The following is a 16,589-nucleotide window of genomic DNA, read 5'->3' on the forward strand; positions in this document are numbered from 1 at the left end:
ATTAAATTCTAGTTAGAAATCATTTAAAAATGTTTTGTCTTTAATGCAGTTTTATGGCATAACAATGGCAACATCATAACTTCTCCAACCAATCAGAGCCAGGAAAATAAAAAAAAATTAGCTGGAGCAGACCAAGTATAAAGCTGCTAACCCAGTAGTAATCTGGCAAGAAATGCATGGTCTCTTCAGGTAAACACAATTAAAATTTATTTAACTTTGGTCAAAAATAAAAATCAAAACAAGTGCATACACTTCCACAAATGTTAGCATCATCATTATTTCACAAGGAACAAGGTCAACAAGAATACTTAGCTCGACCAAAGAGTTCCCTTTAACTGACAACCAACACCATACAACAACTGTGTACGCTCAGACCTGCAGGTGTAGCTACTAACTGATGCCATAATGCCAATTAAAAAAATTCCCAACTGAAAAATTCAGTGGATATCAAATTCATTTTTTATTCAGCCTTGAAAAAAAAAAAAAAAAAAAAAAAAAAAAAAAAAAAAAAACAACGAGTTGTGGAGGGGGAGGCACTCTGCAATTAAGTGACCTTTTCAAGAAGTAGGGGTCCATAAACAGGACCACACATACCAAAGCAGCAAAGACAAGGACAAGTGTTGATATAGAAAGAGTTACTTAACAAAAAAAAAATTATAAGAATTTAGATGTAGTGATGTGGGGCATTTCAGGTTAAGGGATTATAGGGGTCTTCTTCCCCAGTTATGAGGCAAGTTTAAGGCTGCACCATCCCTTTAACATAATAGTAATAATAAAAATGATGATTTACAGCCCCTGGGTTTGCATGTTTGACTCTGAAGTGTGAAAAGGAGGCAAAAGAAACTATCCGAATATTTAATTCCCAACAGTGCAGCTGCAGCTTCAAGTATTACGTAACTGAGAACAGAGACTCTCCCCCTTTAGCTCATACCTGAAGCAGCCCAGGCGTCAGCAAGGAGGCTTCACATTTTCCACCGTCTTCCCTCCTCTAAAAAATGTACAGAATGTTAAAATCTAAAATAAAAAGGAACATACAAAAAAAAAAAATAATAATAATAATAAAACCATACACGTCGGCTTTGAAAATGTAAAAACACATCTCTTTTTTGTAGTTTTTGTTACTTTTATTAAGTGGTTGACACCAGACGGTGTGGTTATATAGATACAGTCAGTGAGTAAATGTTATGCATGAGAAATAAGGAGAAATAAAAAAATGGAAAAAAAAGAAGAAACAGTTGTCCACTGACCAAAATGGAGACCTGTTTTAAGTGCTTAAAAGTAAAACACCAAAGGCCTGAGAGGTGGGGCCAGAGGAGGAATGTTAACAGGCATCAACAAGCAGACATCATTTCAGACACGCCCAGGCCTACAGTAGAAACACTATGATTGGACAGCAAAAATGACGGGACTCTCCAGGGGTGTGTCCATAACTGGATGTTTAACGTATTTAATATTAATAAAAAAATAATAATGAAGGAATAAAGAAAAAAAAAAAAAAAAAACGTTCATATTTGAAATAAATATATTTAAGTGGAGACAGTTTTGGCTTCTTCTTAAGTGCTGTCCATCCAATCTGCTTTACGGTTAAGGGGGTGCGCAGCCTTCTTCAGATCCAATCAACAGGGCGGGGCTTAAAGCGGGCATCCATGGAGAGTGGAGGCGTTCTTGATTAAAACTGGCGGATTCTCTCCCTCGGCTACGCATGAGAAAACAAACGAGCGCTTCGATTTCTTCATCAGGAGGACAACAAGGCCATTGTGTTCTTTAAACAGATTTTAACAACTAGGCTTAAACTATGCAAAGTACAAGTGTCCTCTGATCAGCGCCAGGGTTTGGGGTGGCTATTCATTTCATTTTTTTTTTTTTTTTGGCTTTTATTTTTTTCTTTTTTGTGTCCATTTTCATTTTATTATATCCTTTTTCCTTAATTTGACTGTTTTTCTTTTCTTTTTTTCTTTAGTTGATTTTGTCCTGGAATATATACAGGTTGTTGGTGGCTGCCACAGCGATGACGTTCTCCTTGGGGTGCCAGGCGGTGTGCAGAATCTTCTTGTTGAAGTCCAGGCTGTCCACGCTGATCTCGTCCTTCTTCCTCTTGCCACCGGTACAGACTTTGCGGGGTTTCAGAATGGCACGCGGCTTACTGTTCTCACGCGAGGCCTCCAGCGTGATGTCCCTACGAGTGTTCCTGTCGAACATCCTGAAGAAATTGTTGTAGGACCCAGTCATAATGGCACTAAAAAGGAAAACAGTGGGGAAGGGGAACAATGACTTCACCACAAAAAAGCCAATGCATCCCAATGAACCTGCTAGCGTTCCAGAACAAGTGGGCGTCTTTTGGGGGGGGGGGGGGGGGGGGGGGGGGGGGGGCTATTTTTTATGGAATACTACAGAAGTTGTGGCTCAATGTGATGAATAGTAGCACCTGCCAATTAGGATCGTTGTTTTCCAATATTGATTATTTGCTCCTTACAAAAGCCTTGATAAATCTATTATACTAGATACTACAGTGAGGAACACTACTCAACATACAATTTATCTGACCATGTTAATAATAATGATGCCTTGCTTGGTTGGTTCTGGAAAAAAAAAAAAAAATTATGTTTCACTCAGAAAACGTCTTTGTATGCTTAAACTGGAAAACTTAAGTCACGATGCATGGCGAACTCTATCAAAAGGGTGGTGATTTTCAGCCAATCACCACCCAATGAAAAATATCTAATCACATGGACGCCCACCCTGTTGGTAACATGGAATCTCTGTATGGGTGGTGGAGGGGGAAAATGTGTGACTGTGCATTCACCTGTCAGATCCATTCCAGCAGCATTCAAATTTGTCGAAGATGCAGTCGTTCTCGTACAACGAGCAGAGCTTGCTACGGAGGTATTCATGAACCTGCAAATGTGTAGTTAGGGGAACAGGCATTGCAGAGGTCAGAGTTACCCATAAGTCAGAATCTAAATACATTTAACTAGTTTACATAGGAGGCTATTTTAATTCTTAATATGAATCACTTTATAATTGATTGACATATGGATTACGCGCTATTATTATATTTAGTGATTACATTTGAATGAATCACACAGAATTGCATCATTATCAAAATCACAATATATGAATGTCAACAGAACAGATATTAACAACTTATTATAAATTCTCCAGTCAGATAACTAAATTTAAACTGTAATTCAAAGGAAACTTCGGGAGGGGCTGAACGTTACCTGGTACGTCTCTACCGGCCGGTTCTCCATGTTGAGATCCCAGACCTTTACTGAGAGATAGTCACGGGTCATCATGTAACGCCCACTGTGACTGAACTTCACATCAGATATTGAGGAGATGATTTCAGAGAAGAAAGACCTGCTGCTGGGATCTTCTGGCTCCTCAAAAACTGCGCTCACACACAAACACAGATATACACAATAACTACGTTTCACTGTCTTCTAAAAGCAGTTCATATCACAGACACACCGATTTTTCCTCATCAGCCAAGCGGATTAGAGAGACTCTTGTTGACATTAAACAGATGGAAAGGTGGTGGAAAAATAAAGATGATCGGGGCACAATGTTCCTTTGAGGGGGAATGAAGACTGACAAAGACTAGTCAAGAACCCAGGGCATGATTTCAGCACGAACAAAGACTGAACCTCACATTTGCTATGTCTATCACAGAGGGCAGCGGCACGCATGTCACACAGCCGGATGGTCCCTTTGCTGCTGCTGTACACAAACACGTTACACTGGTGAGGATGGCACTCGGCTGCGGTGATGACCTCCGTTAGCTCCTCCATGTTGGCAGGCTTTATATCTACAATGTCTGAAGGGTGGCCAGTCAAGGAAACCAAACCACAGGTTCTACTGAGGACAAACCAGGCTAAATAAATTAAAATAGAATTTAAATGAAAATGAACAAATATATATACAGCACCTAAATATGTTATTATTAGTTAGAATTTAATAATGTAAACACTATCCACATGAGTAGTCATGCTTTGCTTCAGAACAATATTGTTAATGTGTTACAGTTCATAAAAAGTATTGCTATCCACTGAAGTAAAACAAAACAAAAATTAGGAAAATATCACACCTAAAGTGCATGCAAGCTTTCCTTTTTTTAACTGCACACGGTTAATTTCCCCAAATCACTGCCCTTAACCATATTTTTCAAAGTCATTTTACACTGATGCACTTTTCCAATGATGCCAACTGTTTGTGTTTGGCTGGTGCTGAAGCATTTTCACTCAGTGTCACTTGGGAGCCGGGTGACATTGCAACCATGTCACCAACACAACAGAATGGAAATGGAAGAATTTTTTTACAAATTTTTTTTAAGAATTTAATTTACGATGAACTCCTCGTAAAAGACCAGAATGCCCAAATGACAAACCTGTCATGATATCATAAGTTCTTGGCTCCAGACAAGCAACATTGAGTTAAAATAATTTTTCCTCTTCCAAAAAAATGTGGTTCCAAACTGCAAATCAGCACTAGAACAGCACTGGCACCAGAGCAATGGAAAAGAGGCACCAAATTAAGATGTCCCCAAAAAAAAAAAAAAAAAGCCACAAACACACAGTAAAGGTCCATCATGCACAGACTTGTGTGGCTTCTGGATACCACATGAAAAGGATACTAAAACTTCTATCTGTGATTTCTAAGTGCCATAGGTTTATTCTTAGGTCATCAGCAGAAAGGTATGTTTCATGATCGCTATTAACTGAAATGGAATTAATGTGATATGTGTGTGCGTTCGCAAATATTCTCCGTGGGCTTGCTTCCACCATCAGGTCCATCGGCATCAACACTGGGACCTGCAGGTCAGTGAGGAGAACGTGAATGAAATCATTAACATTGGAATCCTGAAATAATAATACATTCTTTTTTCATTATACATTTCACTTTTAGAATATTCTGGCAACACTGACTGCCGCATCCACGCCACGCCTCATGGCACCCAGCACACACACATAAACTGTAATTTCAGGACCATCTCCACTACTTATTTAAACATACAACAAATGAATTCAAGAAGTCGGATTCTAGTGAATCTCGTATTTGCGAAAATCCCTCAAAACCGCTGTGACTTATATATATTGCAATGAAAACAATCTTTGTGTATTCGCATGTTGGGCTTATGCCTTGATTACACGTCTAGACTTCGTAAAAAAAAAGTACAGCAAGACGAGACACCCACCCGCAGTGACGTGATTCTGAAGGGGTCTCTCAGCCTGCCATCCTCATCTTTCAGGTTGTAGCCCTCGGCCCGTTTGTCCCTTTCACTGATCTTCCATAACTTGATTGTTTTGTCTGAACCAAATAAACATTTTTCACTCGTACAGTAAAGAGCAGGCTTTGGAACAAGACAGCAGGATGAGCCGGATGTGACTGGGACTCACCGTTTGTGGAGAGCAGAAAGTGAGCGGCGTTCTGTTGCGGCAGCCACCTGATTTTGTTGATTTTCTCCTCAATTTCTAAACTTTTCAAATAGTCGAATTCCGGCTCGTGGCTCTGAAAAGTGCTGTAGACGTTGTATTCGCCACGTGATAGCGGGCGGTTTTTACTCTGAGCACGCGGGCAGAAGACAGTGTCAGCAGGCGCCCAAGAAAAGAGGAACCTTGCGTCAGTCATTGCATTTACTCACCTCCTGTTCCCTCTGAAATATGACGACCCTTCCACCTTTGTCTCCTGTTGCTAATAGATCACCAGAGTAATTAAATTCAACCGTTGAGATGATGTCCGCTGCAATACAAACAAAGGATTCGTTAGATTAAAAAAAAAAAAAATTATTCTTGCAACTGTGTAGAAGAGAGATTCTGGAATAATAATTTTCATGAATCACATAGGGGAAATATGAAATCTATAGACCTTGTTTAGTGCGTAGTAGCCAGTGTGGTAGTAACCTGGTGAGTTAGACACTCGTCTATGAACCAGAAGACAACAAAGTCTCAGGTTCAAACTGCACTTAAACTGCCAATGGGTCCCTGAGCACGTCACTTGACCCTCTAGGAGGACGGTACCTGTAATTACTGATTGTAAGGCGCTCTGGGTAAGAGCATCTGATAAATGCTGTAAATGTTGAGTAAGACAAAACATGGATTTTTTTTTGCACAGCCCTAGTATATTAAGCCTCTAAGGGCACAGATATAATAAGTAACAGGTGCCGGACTTTTATTCAACTTCGATACATCAAATTATATCCCAAGCTTAAAACGGTTCAATTTTACTCATAATAGTTATTTAATAGTTACACAGTGAACATTATGCAACTGTTTTGTTTACCGTATTACATATATTGCAACAATGATGTATTGCATAACCATGGTGGGGGCTTTGTTTCAACACGGACAACACAGGTCACACTAAACATCAACGCATGAAAATCAAGATAAACAAAAGAAATAAAAGCATAAAGTACCTGAACCAGCATTCAATATGATTACCAAGTGCTAATTAAGCTTGCATTGTATCACTGATATGCTGAGCTCAACCCCTCGCCATATAACAGTGTTGACATTGAATATTCCACCTCACATGCTGCAACTAAACAAAAAAAAATCTGCATCATCTCATTACAAGCCAGTTAACCAGGCTGAATCCGGCATCTCTACACCATAACACATATCTTGTGGCCTGAACATTGCCAAGATGGCTCTTACACATGACCATCACTACATCCACCTTTTCAAAGGGGTCCTGTTTCAGATTATTGTACTTATCGGTTGACTAGTCCTTTACATCACTGGAAATAATTCTGGTGCAGGACCCTTCTCAACGCAACAGATACACACTGACCAACTCTTGTAGAGGACCTGGATAAAGTTTCTCTCTAATATGGTCAACATGAATGCATTAATACCTGCAATAATGGAAGCCATTATAATAAAAACAATAACACTCAACAGCTTACACTGACAGGGGTTATCAACCCAGTAATCACATACACCTACTTGTCTGTAATACCAACCAAAGGCAAAGACTAGGTGATTCAGTTATGGAAATTATCTTAGGAGATATTTTGCACCAATTCTACAAATTCAAAAAAAAATTCTTTTACAGAGAGCAGTACAGTCTAGTGCTAGTAACTTTTTCCTCCCAAGCCCTGAAAACCAGTCAGTGGGAACAAAAATTCGCACAAAACGGGTCAATTACGGAGTTGCTTTTAGTGCCATTCCGAGTAATCGGTAATCATCTCTGCATGCGAAAAAGAACCGTGAGCAGCTAAACCACATCCAACTACCAGACTGGTGGGTGTTTAAGGCTGCGAGGTCGAGGACTGCTCCCACTCGTCTTCCGATTGCGCCAGTTACGCTCATCATCGGGAAAACGTCCTCAAATAGTCCGGGATCGCGGCAGAGAGACTTCCTTCAGCTTTAACTCTATAACTATATAACAAGACCAACTAAGCATAGAACTGCGAAAAAGTGAGTGATTATTTGATGACGGGGGCAGAATCAGGAAGGTAATAATCAACCAAGCCGTGACCTTTTGTGTCACATCCGCGAGGTCCGCCCAAGCGCTGTAAACAGGTAACCGCCCCCCGTCCAGACCGCTGGCCACAGCCGAGAGCTTTAAAAAAATGCTGCAGCGGGTATTCCGAGATGCTGCTGGTGACTCGGCACAAACAGACTCCACTCCATAGGTAAGAACATAGACATGCATTAAAAAAAAAAAAACACGCATGACATTTACCGGAATTCTAGGTAAATTTGGAGGTAGAGCTTAAAACATCCCATCATGGGATTATGCCAGAAACGCTTACGAAGCACAACCCCCCCCCCACCCCTCAGCACACGCACGTACCCATGCTGGACCTCGGCGGCGGGCCATTCTAGCGCGTTTCCAGTGTGCGGCCGTCACCTGCACGCGCACGGCGGGGCGGCCGAGGCGGGTTTAAGCTCCGCCGCGGGGAGCGCGCGCGTCGTCTTCTGCGGCGGAGGAGCCCGGTGCCGTGGCTTCCCTCATGTTGGCGGGAGAGAGGGAGGGACCTCCTCCTATCTATCCGTCTACCGCATCCCCCGATCTCCTGCGGCGCCACATTTCACTGCCATTCTGCGGGCTATTAATACCGGAACGGCACAGCCTGAGGCGGAGCAGTAAAAAAAAATAAATAAAGAGGACTAGTGGGGCGGGGGGTATGGCGTCGAGCGCGACTGCTGCAGCCGCACCTGTTCTGCACACCGCTCTCCTCTCCGGGAGGGAGGCGGGTTAGTGTTTGCCACAGGTTGAAAATAATCAGCATGTTCATGTTTGCGTTCGTCCAGACTGACAATCACTACATTTTCTCGAACTTGAACAAAATTGTGGAACAATCACTCGGCTGAGGTCTTTTTTTTCCCATGCAGTCATGTCATGCAAAGTTAGCTTAGGACCATTTATCAATGTCAACGTGCAAAAACACTGCATGTCCCTGCATAGAAACAAAAAAAATATATAAAATCCCGAACGAGAAGCCAACTCCTCAGGTTTGCACTCATCTATATTGCCTTGTGTGCAATCACAGTGGAACCTGGGAAGATGCAGGAGGAACACGACTGACCAATCAGTTGCTTTCGGTGAACATCATATTAACACGATCGGGTAGTAAACAGGACAAGGTGGACCAGAGGCATGGAGTAACGTAGCGAACGAAATAAGTCATAAGATCACTTAGCTAACTATTTATTTCCGGGGGGAAATAGTCTAGATTAACCTGAATATAAAACACATTTGAGTCCTACAGCTATTAGTCAATCCCACTTGTCTGGATGTAATTTTATTCAAGGGGAAAACCATATTCAAACAAGCAATAATAATACAAGTTTAAAAACAAGGCAAATATCATCATAACATTCTAAAATAATACCGCAGTAATAATCTTAAGTAATTAAAAACCAATCAGGTAAAAGCAAGACTTATATTCTTTTTACCACGACCATGTCATTATAAGCAGATTTATCAAAACCGAGAGAAATTATAACAGACGAGGGAAAACCGAAGGAGGCAGGATATCACTGGGCGTACCCAGTGAAAATAATAATAAAAAAAAAAACATCTAGAGTAACTTAAGAGCCCATAAACCTTAAAATGCGTAACATAATTTGCAGTTTACTTTCATCCGTTAAAAAAACAAAGAAATGGAGCATATTTGTAGTCATATCTATGTGTAATAGTCAATTAAGAGGGGGTATTGGAATTATGCACACCACTTAACTACTAAAGGAAACAATAGAAAAAAATAATTATATTAAAAATAAATAAATAAATATATATACACACACACACACACACACACACACAGACACAATTGCTTTTTGTTACTGCCTGGCTGCATGCATAACGCTGATTGCAAAGGTGAAACATATTTAAAGTGTGCCTTCACCAAACAGACCCTCAGCACCAGGAGGCCGGTCCCCACCACCAGCACCAGGGGGCCGGTCCCCACCACCAGCACCAGGGGGCCGGTCCCCACCACCAGCACCAGGGGGCCGGGCCCCACCACCAGCACCAGGGGGCCGGTCCCCACCACCAGCACCAGGGGGCCGGGCCCCACCACCAGAACCAGGGGGCCGGGCCCCACCACCAGAACCAGGGGGCCGGGCCCCACCACCAGAACCAGGGGGCCGGGCCCCACCACCAGAACCAGGGGGCCGGTCCGACAGGTTTCGCTGGCACCAAACGCGGAGAAATGCGCGTGCACATCGCCGCTCATTCGCCGAACGCTGCAGTTTCCGCCAAAAACGACGAACAGAAACTATCCGCGGGCGCCTTCGCGTCGCACGTTGATTAAGCGCCACGCCATTACAACAACAACCATAAATCAATAAAAAGAAGCAGCTCACCTTCCGCCACATCTTCGTCTATGGCTCCTTTCACTTGGGAGAAGCACCACTGGAAATCGTTCCCACCTCCGACACCTTGAGGACACGGGGAGACGGCGGGGTTGGGGGAGGAGAGAAAGGCAGAGGCTTGAGTAGCAGAAGGGGAGGACCGGGCCGGGTTCCGGGCGGTAGCCGAGCTGGGAGCCGCGCTCTGGGGAGAACGTGGAGCTCGCTGGCCTACTAGGCCGCCCCTGCTCGTATCTGGGGGAGGGGAGAGGAGTCGGGCCCCCCGCCTCCCAACTCGGCGCCCTTACCTGCCATCGCCTCGTTCTGCAGCGCAACTGGCGTCACCGGCGGGGCAATCCGACCCTTATGGCGGCGATCTCCTACCGACCACGGAGCGACTGGTGCGGACAGACGGAGGGGGAAAGCGTGGCGAGGCTCGAGGATCGGCGCGAGCGGAATCGCCCGTGATTTTTATTTCTGTTTCAAGATGGCGCACGCGGCCAGTCAACACGACGCGCTGACGTCATTTTCGCAGACGCGCTCCGTTTGAGCGGCCGCTGCGTTCCCCTCCGGACGCGCAGCGAGAGGGCGTCAGGGCCGCGCACGTTTTGCGCATCTTCACGGGGCCTCCAGCACAGTGTGCTGCTATTTTAGACAGCGGGTTCAAAAATAGAACGTGGTCGCCAAAATAGCTTTTACCAAAAAGCACATTAATCCAGACATTTCTCTCAAACATTTATATCCACAATTTCCAGAATAACATTTTTATATGCAATGTTTAAAAGATCAATTAAAAGAGCGACATGAAAAAAATAATACTATTTAGTTAAATTTTATATATAGTTATAGTTAGTTATATTTTATATATATGTAGATACACACTAAATTTACATTTAAATACATTTAGCAGACGCCCTTATCCAAAGTGACTTACAATCAGTAGTTACAGGGACAGTCCCCCTGGACACATTCAGAGTAAAGTGTCAGGGACACAATAGTAGTAAGTGGGGGTTTGAACCTGGGACTTTGTGGTCTTCTGGTTCACAAGCGGTGTCTTACCCACTAGGCTACTACCATCTGCAATAATATATTTTACTTTTAATTGTATATGTTTCTGCATATTCATGAAATCATTACTATGTGACAATGAAAGGTAGATGCAGTAATGTCAATTAAAATTGTCACAGAATAACATTTTGTGTTGTTTTACATGATTACTTACAAAAACAAGAAATTATTCATATATTTTTTTTACAATGACAATACAACATAATGAAAATAGATTTTATCACAGAAACCCAGCCACTGGTGATGAAATCACAGTGTGTATTTTGGTGCTGGTCGTCCCGGATAAATGGGGAGGGTTCATCTTTTGCCAGGTTATTTGTGCGGAGAGCCAGAACGGCTGAGCCATGAGAGCAGCCAAAAGAAAGACTCAATTGCCTGCCTACAATTACTCCAAAATTCGGCAAGAATGGTTTTAACAAACACAAAAAGAAGAGATCATATAAAACCAGTTTTATCGTCCCTTCAGATTCAGAATCTTACTTTTTGGCTTTAAAGCTTTAAATGACCAAAACCCTAATATCATCTAATGAACTGCTTCTGGTCAGTCCTTGAACACACTTCAAATGCAAGTTATTTTGCAGTTATAGCTTCAAAACTTTGGAATACATTACCAATGCATGTCAAAGTCTGTCCATCCATCTTAGCTTTTAAAAAACAACTGGGATATGACACACAGGCATTCTGAGATCTAGTTTTCTGGTTATAACTGTTTTTATTTCTGGTTTACTTCTTGTTAATTATTGCACTTTTGAGTCCAACATAATCATTGAACTGTCATCTCCTGTGTCACTGACAGAGAAATTGCAATAGCCCTACAATCATATGCTGACAGAAACTGAGGTGTTGAAAGAGAAATGCTATTGAATGTGACATGCATTACTGTTTGTTTATTTGTCTCTCTTCGTTCTGCAACCTGTGCAACTGTCAACTGTGCAAACTGTAAATTGGAAGGCAATTAGTCATCACTATTTATTACATTTATTACAGACAATATGAGATGATCGACTTGGTGCTATCAGTTGATTATAAACTGGACTCAACTCAACTCACCTTGGCTCTTGTTGTCATTCACATACACAGTACATGACTGAATGAAACTTCTTTTCAATCAGCAAGACACGTACAGCATGTACATTTAATGATGAAGTGCACAACAACAGGAGAAGACACTGCTCAACATCAGTATTGTATCACAATGCAATGTTAATACACAGTTATATAGCACAAACTATTTTCAATGTCTAAAATAAAGTGTCAGAGTCTAGAGAGGCAGTGCACAGATGTTCAAGTTCAAGTTAGCTTTATTGTCAGTTCTGCTACATACGTGTTAGACAGTACATAGTGAAACGAAACAACATTTTTCTTGAATCTGAGTTTAAGCAAAGTTACGTACTGACATAAGGTGCACCAGCGCCACTCAACAAACCAGCTACATAAAGTGCAAACATGGGCAGACATACAGACAGTGCAAGAATAACATTTAAGGCAAAAATGTAGACAACAACAAGACAGACAGACTGCGCTAAACTAGTGAAATGAATAATGAAGGTACAAAGTAAAAAATTGTGCAAACACCGCTGAGCACAATGGAACAGTGCATTAATGGATAATATTTTCTAAACATAAAAAGTAGTGTGTGTTTGTCAGACCAAAGAGGAAAGTCCATCAATTGTCTCTTGGTCTGTGGAAACAAGCTATTGCACAGACTGGAGTTGAAGGCCAGAGTGGTGATGACGTTGGTATCGTTCATGGAGCGGTTTGGATGCTAGGCAAATTGCAGTGGGTCCATCGTAGATGGCAGCAGGGTCTTCCTGTGGTTCATGACCAGCCTCTCTAAGCACTTCAACATGATGGGTGTAAGTGCAATAGGATGGTAGTCATTGAAACATGTCAATGAAGACTTCTTAGGCACGAGCATGATGTGGTGAACTTCTCAGGATGATGTTCAAGATGTCTGCACATGCTCTTCCCTGCAGCACTCTTCCAGAAATGTTGTCTGGTCCCGCAGCCTTTTGTGAGTTAACTCTGTGAAGAGTTTTCCTCACGTACTGCGTGGTTAGACACAGCACCTGATCACTGGGAGTAGGGTTGGATTTCCTTGCAGTGTTGAACCGTGCATGGAAGTCATTAAGTGCATCTGGTAGGGAAGCATCACAGGCAGAAGTTGTGGTCCTATAGTTTGTGATGGCCTGGATGCTTGAATGAGCATAACTGTGACAGTGGGGGAAGGGCTCCGCACAGTAACATTTGCGTAAACGAAATCCAGTACGGTTTCCCCTGCAAACTCAACAGACTGATGAAACTGAGGTAGAACTGAGATTCACATGATTTAAATCTCTGGCAACATGGAACAGCCCATCAAGGTGTGCATTCTGAAAATTGGGTAAGATGGGAAGTCGTAGGTCTATGACCTTCTGCAGTTTCGTCTTGCGTAGAGGTTCATCACCTCTTTGTTCTCCATGTCTTTGTCAAACGGCCTTACCCAGAGCAAGAGGTGTGAAAGGCCAGCCATTTGTTTGGGGTCCTCCACTTGTGTCTTTGTTGGGCTGCAACACCCCCCAATCAGGAGAAGCCAAGGGCCAGCAAATAACGACGAGATCAACAGGGTGGAAACAACTCATTCTGATTGGTCTGTGGCAACTTCCTAGGAGTCAAATGTATAAAAGAATTTTCTCTTGTGGACACTGGGCACTTCTTTTTCCTTTCCATCGGGAACTGAGGGATTTCCCTCAGGCACCGGCAGGTGACACCAGGGCCTGGAGGCCTGCTCTCCACAGCAGTCCGAACGCATGTAAGTGTTTTAATAAGTCATCCTGCAGGATGACACAGCTTGATAGTTTTTGATTGTTCCTCCATCCATGTGTCTTTTTTGGCGTGCCAAAACACAAAGAAGAACAAAACAGCAACAATCTGGATCTGGAGAGGCTGCTGTGAGCTAGTGCCATGCTGTCATCTGGGGGTCTCTTGAAACAGATCCAAGAGATATTCTTGTTGGTAGTCTTCCTTCTTATTGTTAGATATAACATGTGTGTAATAAATGTGAATACACCCCAGTATTAACTTAAATACACTGCTCAAAAAACTCTGGCAACACCTAAACAAACTTAAGCAACAGAATGTAACTTCAACTCAATCACAATGTCCACTTAGGAAGCAACACTGATTAACAATCAATTTCACATGCTGTGTCCAGAGCATGGAGGCTGTACCAGGAGACAGGCCAGTACATCAGCAGACGTGAAGGAGGCCATAGGAGGGCAACAACCCATTAGCAGGGCCGCTGCCTCTGCCTTTGTGCAAGGAGGAACAGGAGTAGCACTGCCAGGGCCCTGCAAAATGACCTTCAGAAGGCCACAAATGTGCATGTCAGAAACAGACTCCATGAGGGTGGTATGAGGGCCCGACATCCTCAAGTGGGGATTGTACTTACTGCCAAACACCATGCAGCACATTTGGCATTTGCCAGAGTACACCAACATTGGCAAATTTGGCACTGGTGCTGTCACGCGAACCGGGACCAGAACGAGAGAGACGTGTAGGAGGAAACGAGAGACCTCAGTGCGGTGGGACGCAGGGAGGCAGGTAAGTTCCTCCGCGTTAATCTGCGAACGGGGACGGCGCGAGCCGCAACACCACACTGATGTTGTCGTTCGCGTATTAAGACACAAGACGGGGCAGGACAGGGTGACAGGAAGGAGTTCGGGTATCGGGAGAACAGAGAGGACAGGTACGGTCTTACTGGGAGCGGGTTTTCGGGGCCGAGTCGAATGGCGTGCGTCATTCAATGACTGAGCAATTGGCAGCTGCTCTCCAGCCTAATATATAGGAGTCACGTTACCTCGTTTCCGTGTTACTCCCGGTCACATGATGGAATCATGTGACAGTACCCCCCCCCTCCAGGGCCGACCCCCGACGGCCCCGGAGTGGCGGCTGTACGCTGCCGGTACTAAGCCACCAGAGACGGGTCCAGGATGAAACGACTCGGGATCCAAGACCGTTCTTCTGGTCCATAGCCGGTCCAATGCACCAGGTACTGGACCCACCGACCTCTGCGGCGAGAGGCAATGATGCGCTCCACAGAGTAGGCGGGACCCCCGTCGACGATGCGTGGCGGTGGCGGATCCGGAGCAGGAGGATGAAGCGAGGATCGGACAAAGGGTTTGAGTTTGCTGACATGGAAGACTGGATGGACACGGATTGCAGGAGGGAGTTGGAGACGGTATGTGAGGGGGTTGATCCGACTGAGGATCCGGAATGGTCCGATGTATCGAGGGGACAGTTTGTGTGACTCAGTCCTGAGACGTAGGTCTTTGGTGGACAGCCACACCCTCTGTCCCACTCGGAAGTGCAGTCGACGAGGGTGCCGGCGATCGTGCTGGGTGGACATCCTTCGGAAGGCGATGAGGAGGGCCGACCGCGCCGATTTCCAGGCCTTTCGACAACCGCGGATCATCTGACGGGCCGAGGGGACCCCACCTGCAGGCACCTGGTGCGTGAAGATGGTGGGCTGATATCCATGGCAGATCTCAAAGGGACTATGGCCGGTGGCGGAGGAGATTTGCAGGTTGTGGGCCAGCTCCGCCCACAGGAGAAACCCGGGCCAAGTGCGTTGGTGTTCTGACGCAAAGCACCGCAGGTATCGTCCCAGCTGTTGGTTGGCCCTCTCCACCTGACCGTTGGTCTGGGGATGGTAGCCAGAGGAGAGGCTGCAGGTGGATCCGATAAGGCGACAAAACGCCTTCCATACAGCTGAGACGAATTGGGGTCCCCGATCAGAGACGATGTCTTGGGGGAACCCATGGAGGCGGACCACGTGTTGAAGCACGAGGTCAGCGGTTGTGGCAGAGGACGGTAGGCCGGGCAGGGCGACCAAGTGGACCGCTTTGGAGAAACGATCCACTATGGTCAGGATGGTGGTCATACCACTAGCTTCAGGGAGGCCGGTGATGAAGTCCAAGGCGAGGTGGGTCCAGGGGCGATGAGGAATGGGAAGGGGACGCAGGGGCCGAGCAGCCGGAGTGTTGGGAGTCTTGGCCCGGGCACAGACATCACATGCATCCACGTAGGCCTGTACGTCCCGTCGTACTGAAGGCCACCAGAATGCTCGGCGAATGAAGGAGAGGGTCCGTTGGCGTCCTGGATGGCCTGAGAGGACGGAGGAATGGCCCCAATGCAGTACATCAGGCCGGCAGGTATTTGGGACGTACATGCACCCGGGTGGGGTGTTGTCTGGGCCAGGGTCGGATGCCTGGGCTGCCCGGACCTTCGTCTTGAGGGACCACCGGAGAGGGCCTAGGATGCGATGAGGAGGAAGAATGGGTTCGGGGTCAGAGGATGGTGAGTCTGGGGCGTGTTGACGAGACAGGGCATCGGCTTTCTGGTTTTTGGAGCCGGGACGGTAGGAGAGTTGGAAGTCGAATTGTTCAAAGAATAGTGCCCACCTCGCCTGGCGGGGATTGAGCTGTTTGGTGGTTTTGATAGAGATTAGGTTTTGGTGATCGGTCCAGACCAGAAAGGGGGTGTCACTGCCTTGCAGCCAGTGCCGCCACTCCTCGAGGGCCCACCTGACCGCCAGCAGCTCACGGTCCCCCACCCCGTATCGCCGCTGTGCAGGGGTGAACTTCCGCGAGAAGAAGCAACACGGGTGCAATTTCCGGTCCGGACCGCGTTGAGAGAGGACGGCGCCAGCACCCACCTCTGACGCGTCCACTTCTACAA

At 45.1% G+C, this 16,589-nt stretch overlaps 1 protein-coding gene across 3 annotated transcripts; it reads right to left on the reverse strand.

The window, feature by feature from the left end:
• Positions 1-1,853: 1,853 nt before the first annotated feature.
• On the reverse strand, positions 1,854-10,326 carry ppp2r2d (protein phosphatase 2, regulatory subunit B, delta). 3 transcript variants are annotated; one of them, XM_028969691.1, is made up of 10 exons: positions 10,112-10,326; positions 9,819-9,893; positions 5,642-5,739; positions 5,397-5,562; positions 5,195-5,307; positions 4,634-4,811; positions 3,653-3,817; positions 3,222-3,391; positions 2,804-2,895; positions 1,854-2,236 (listed from the first exon to the last, which is right to left on the reverse strand). In XM_028969691.1, the coding sequence occupies exons 1-10, from the start codon at positions 10,116-10,118 to the stop codon at positions 1,957-1,959; spliced, it is 1,344 nt and encodes a 447-aa protein (XP_028825524.1). In that variant the 5' UTR covers positions 10,119-10,326; the 3' UTR covers positions 1,854-1,956. The 3 variants fall into 3 exon arrangements, with proteins under 3 accessions (XP_028825524.1, XP_028825526.1, XP_028825525.1); XM_028969693.1 differs by lacking the exons at positions 9,819-9,893; positions 10,112-10,326 and adding an exon at positions 7,801-7,989; XM_028969692.1 differs by lacking the exons at positions 9,819-9,893; positions 10,112-10,326 and adding an exon at positions 7,238-7,381.
• Between the last annotated feature and the right edge of the window lie 6,263 nt (positions 10,327-16,589).

This window comes from Denticeps clupeoides, chromosome 2 (genome assembly GCF_900700375.1).
Source record: "Denticeps clupeoides chromosome 2, fDenClu1.1, whole genome shotgun sequence".
NCBI lineage: Eukaryota > Metazoa > Chordata > Actinopteri > Clupeiformes > Denticipitidae > Denticeps > Denticeps clupeoides.

Coding starts and splice junctions, on each gene's coding strand:
- ppp2r2d (XM_028969691.1), bottom strand. Junction 5,740..9,818: donor AGACGAAGATGTGGCGGAAG/GTGAGCTGCTTC, acceptor TTTGTATTGCAG/CGGACATCATCTCAACGGTT. Junction 5,308..5,396: donor CTTTCTGCTCTCCACAAACG/GTGAGTCCCAGT, acceptor TATTTGGTTCAG/ACAAAACAATCAAGTTATGG.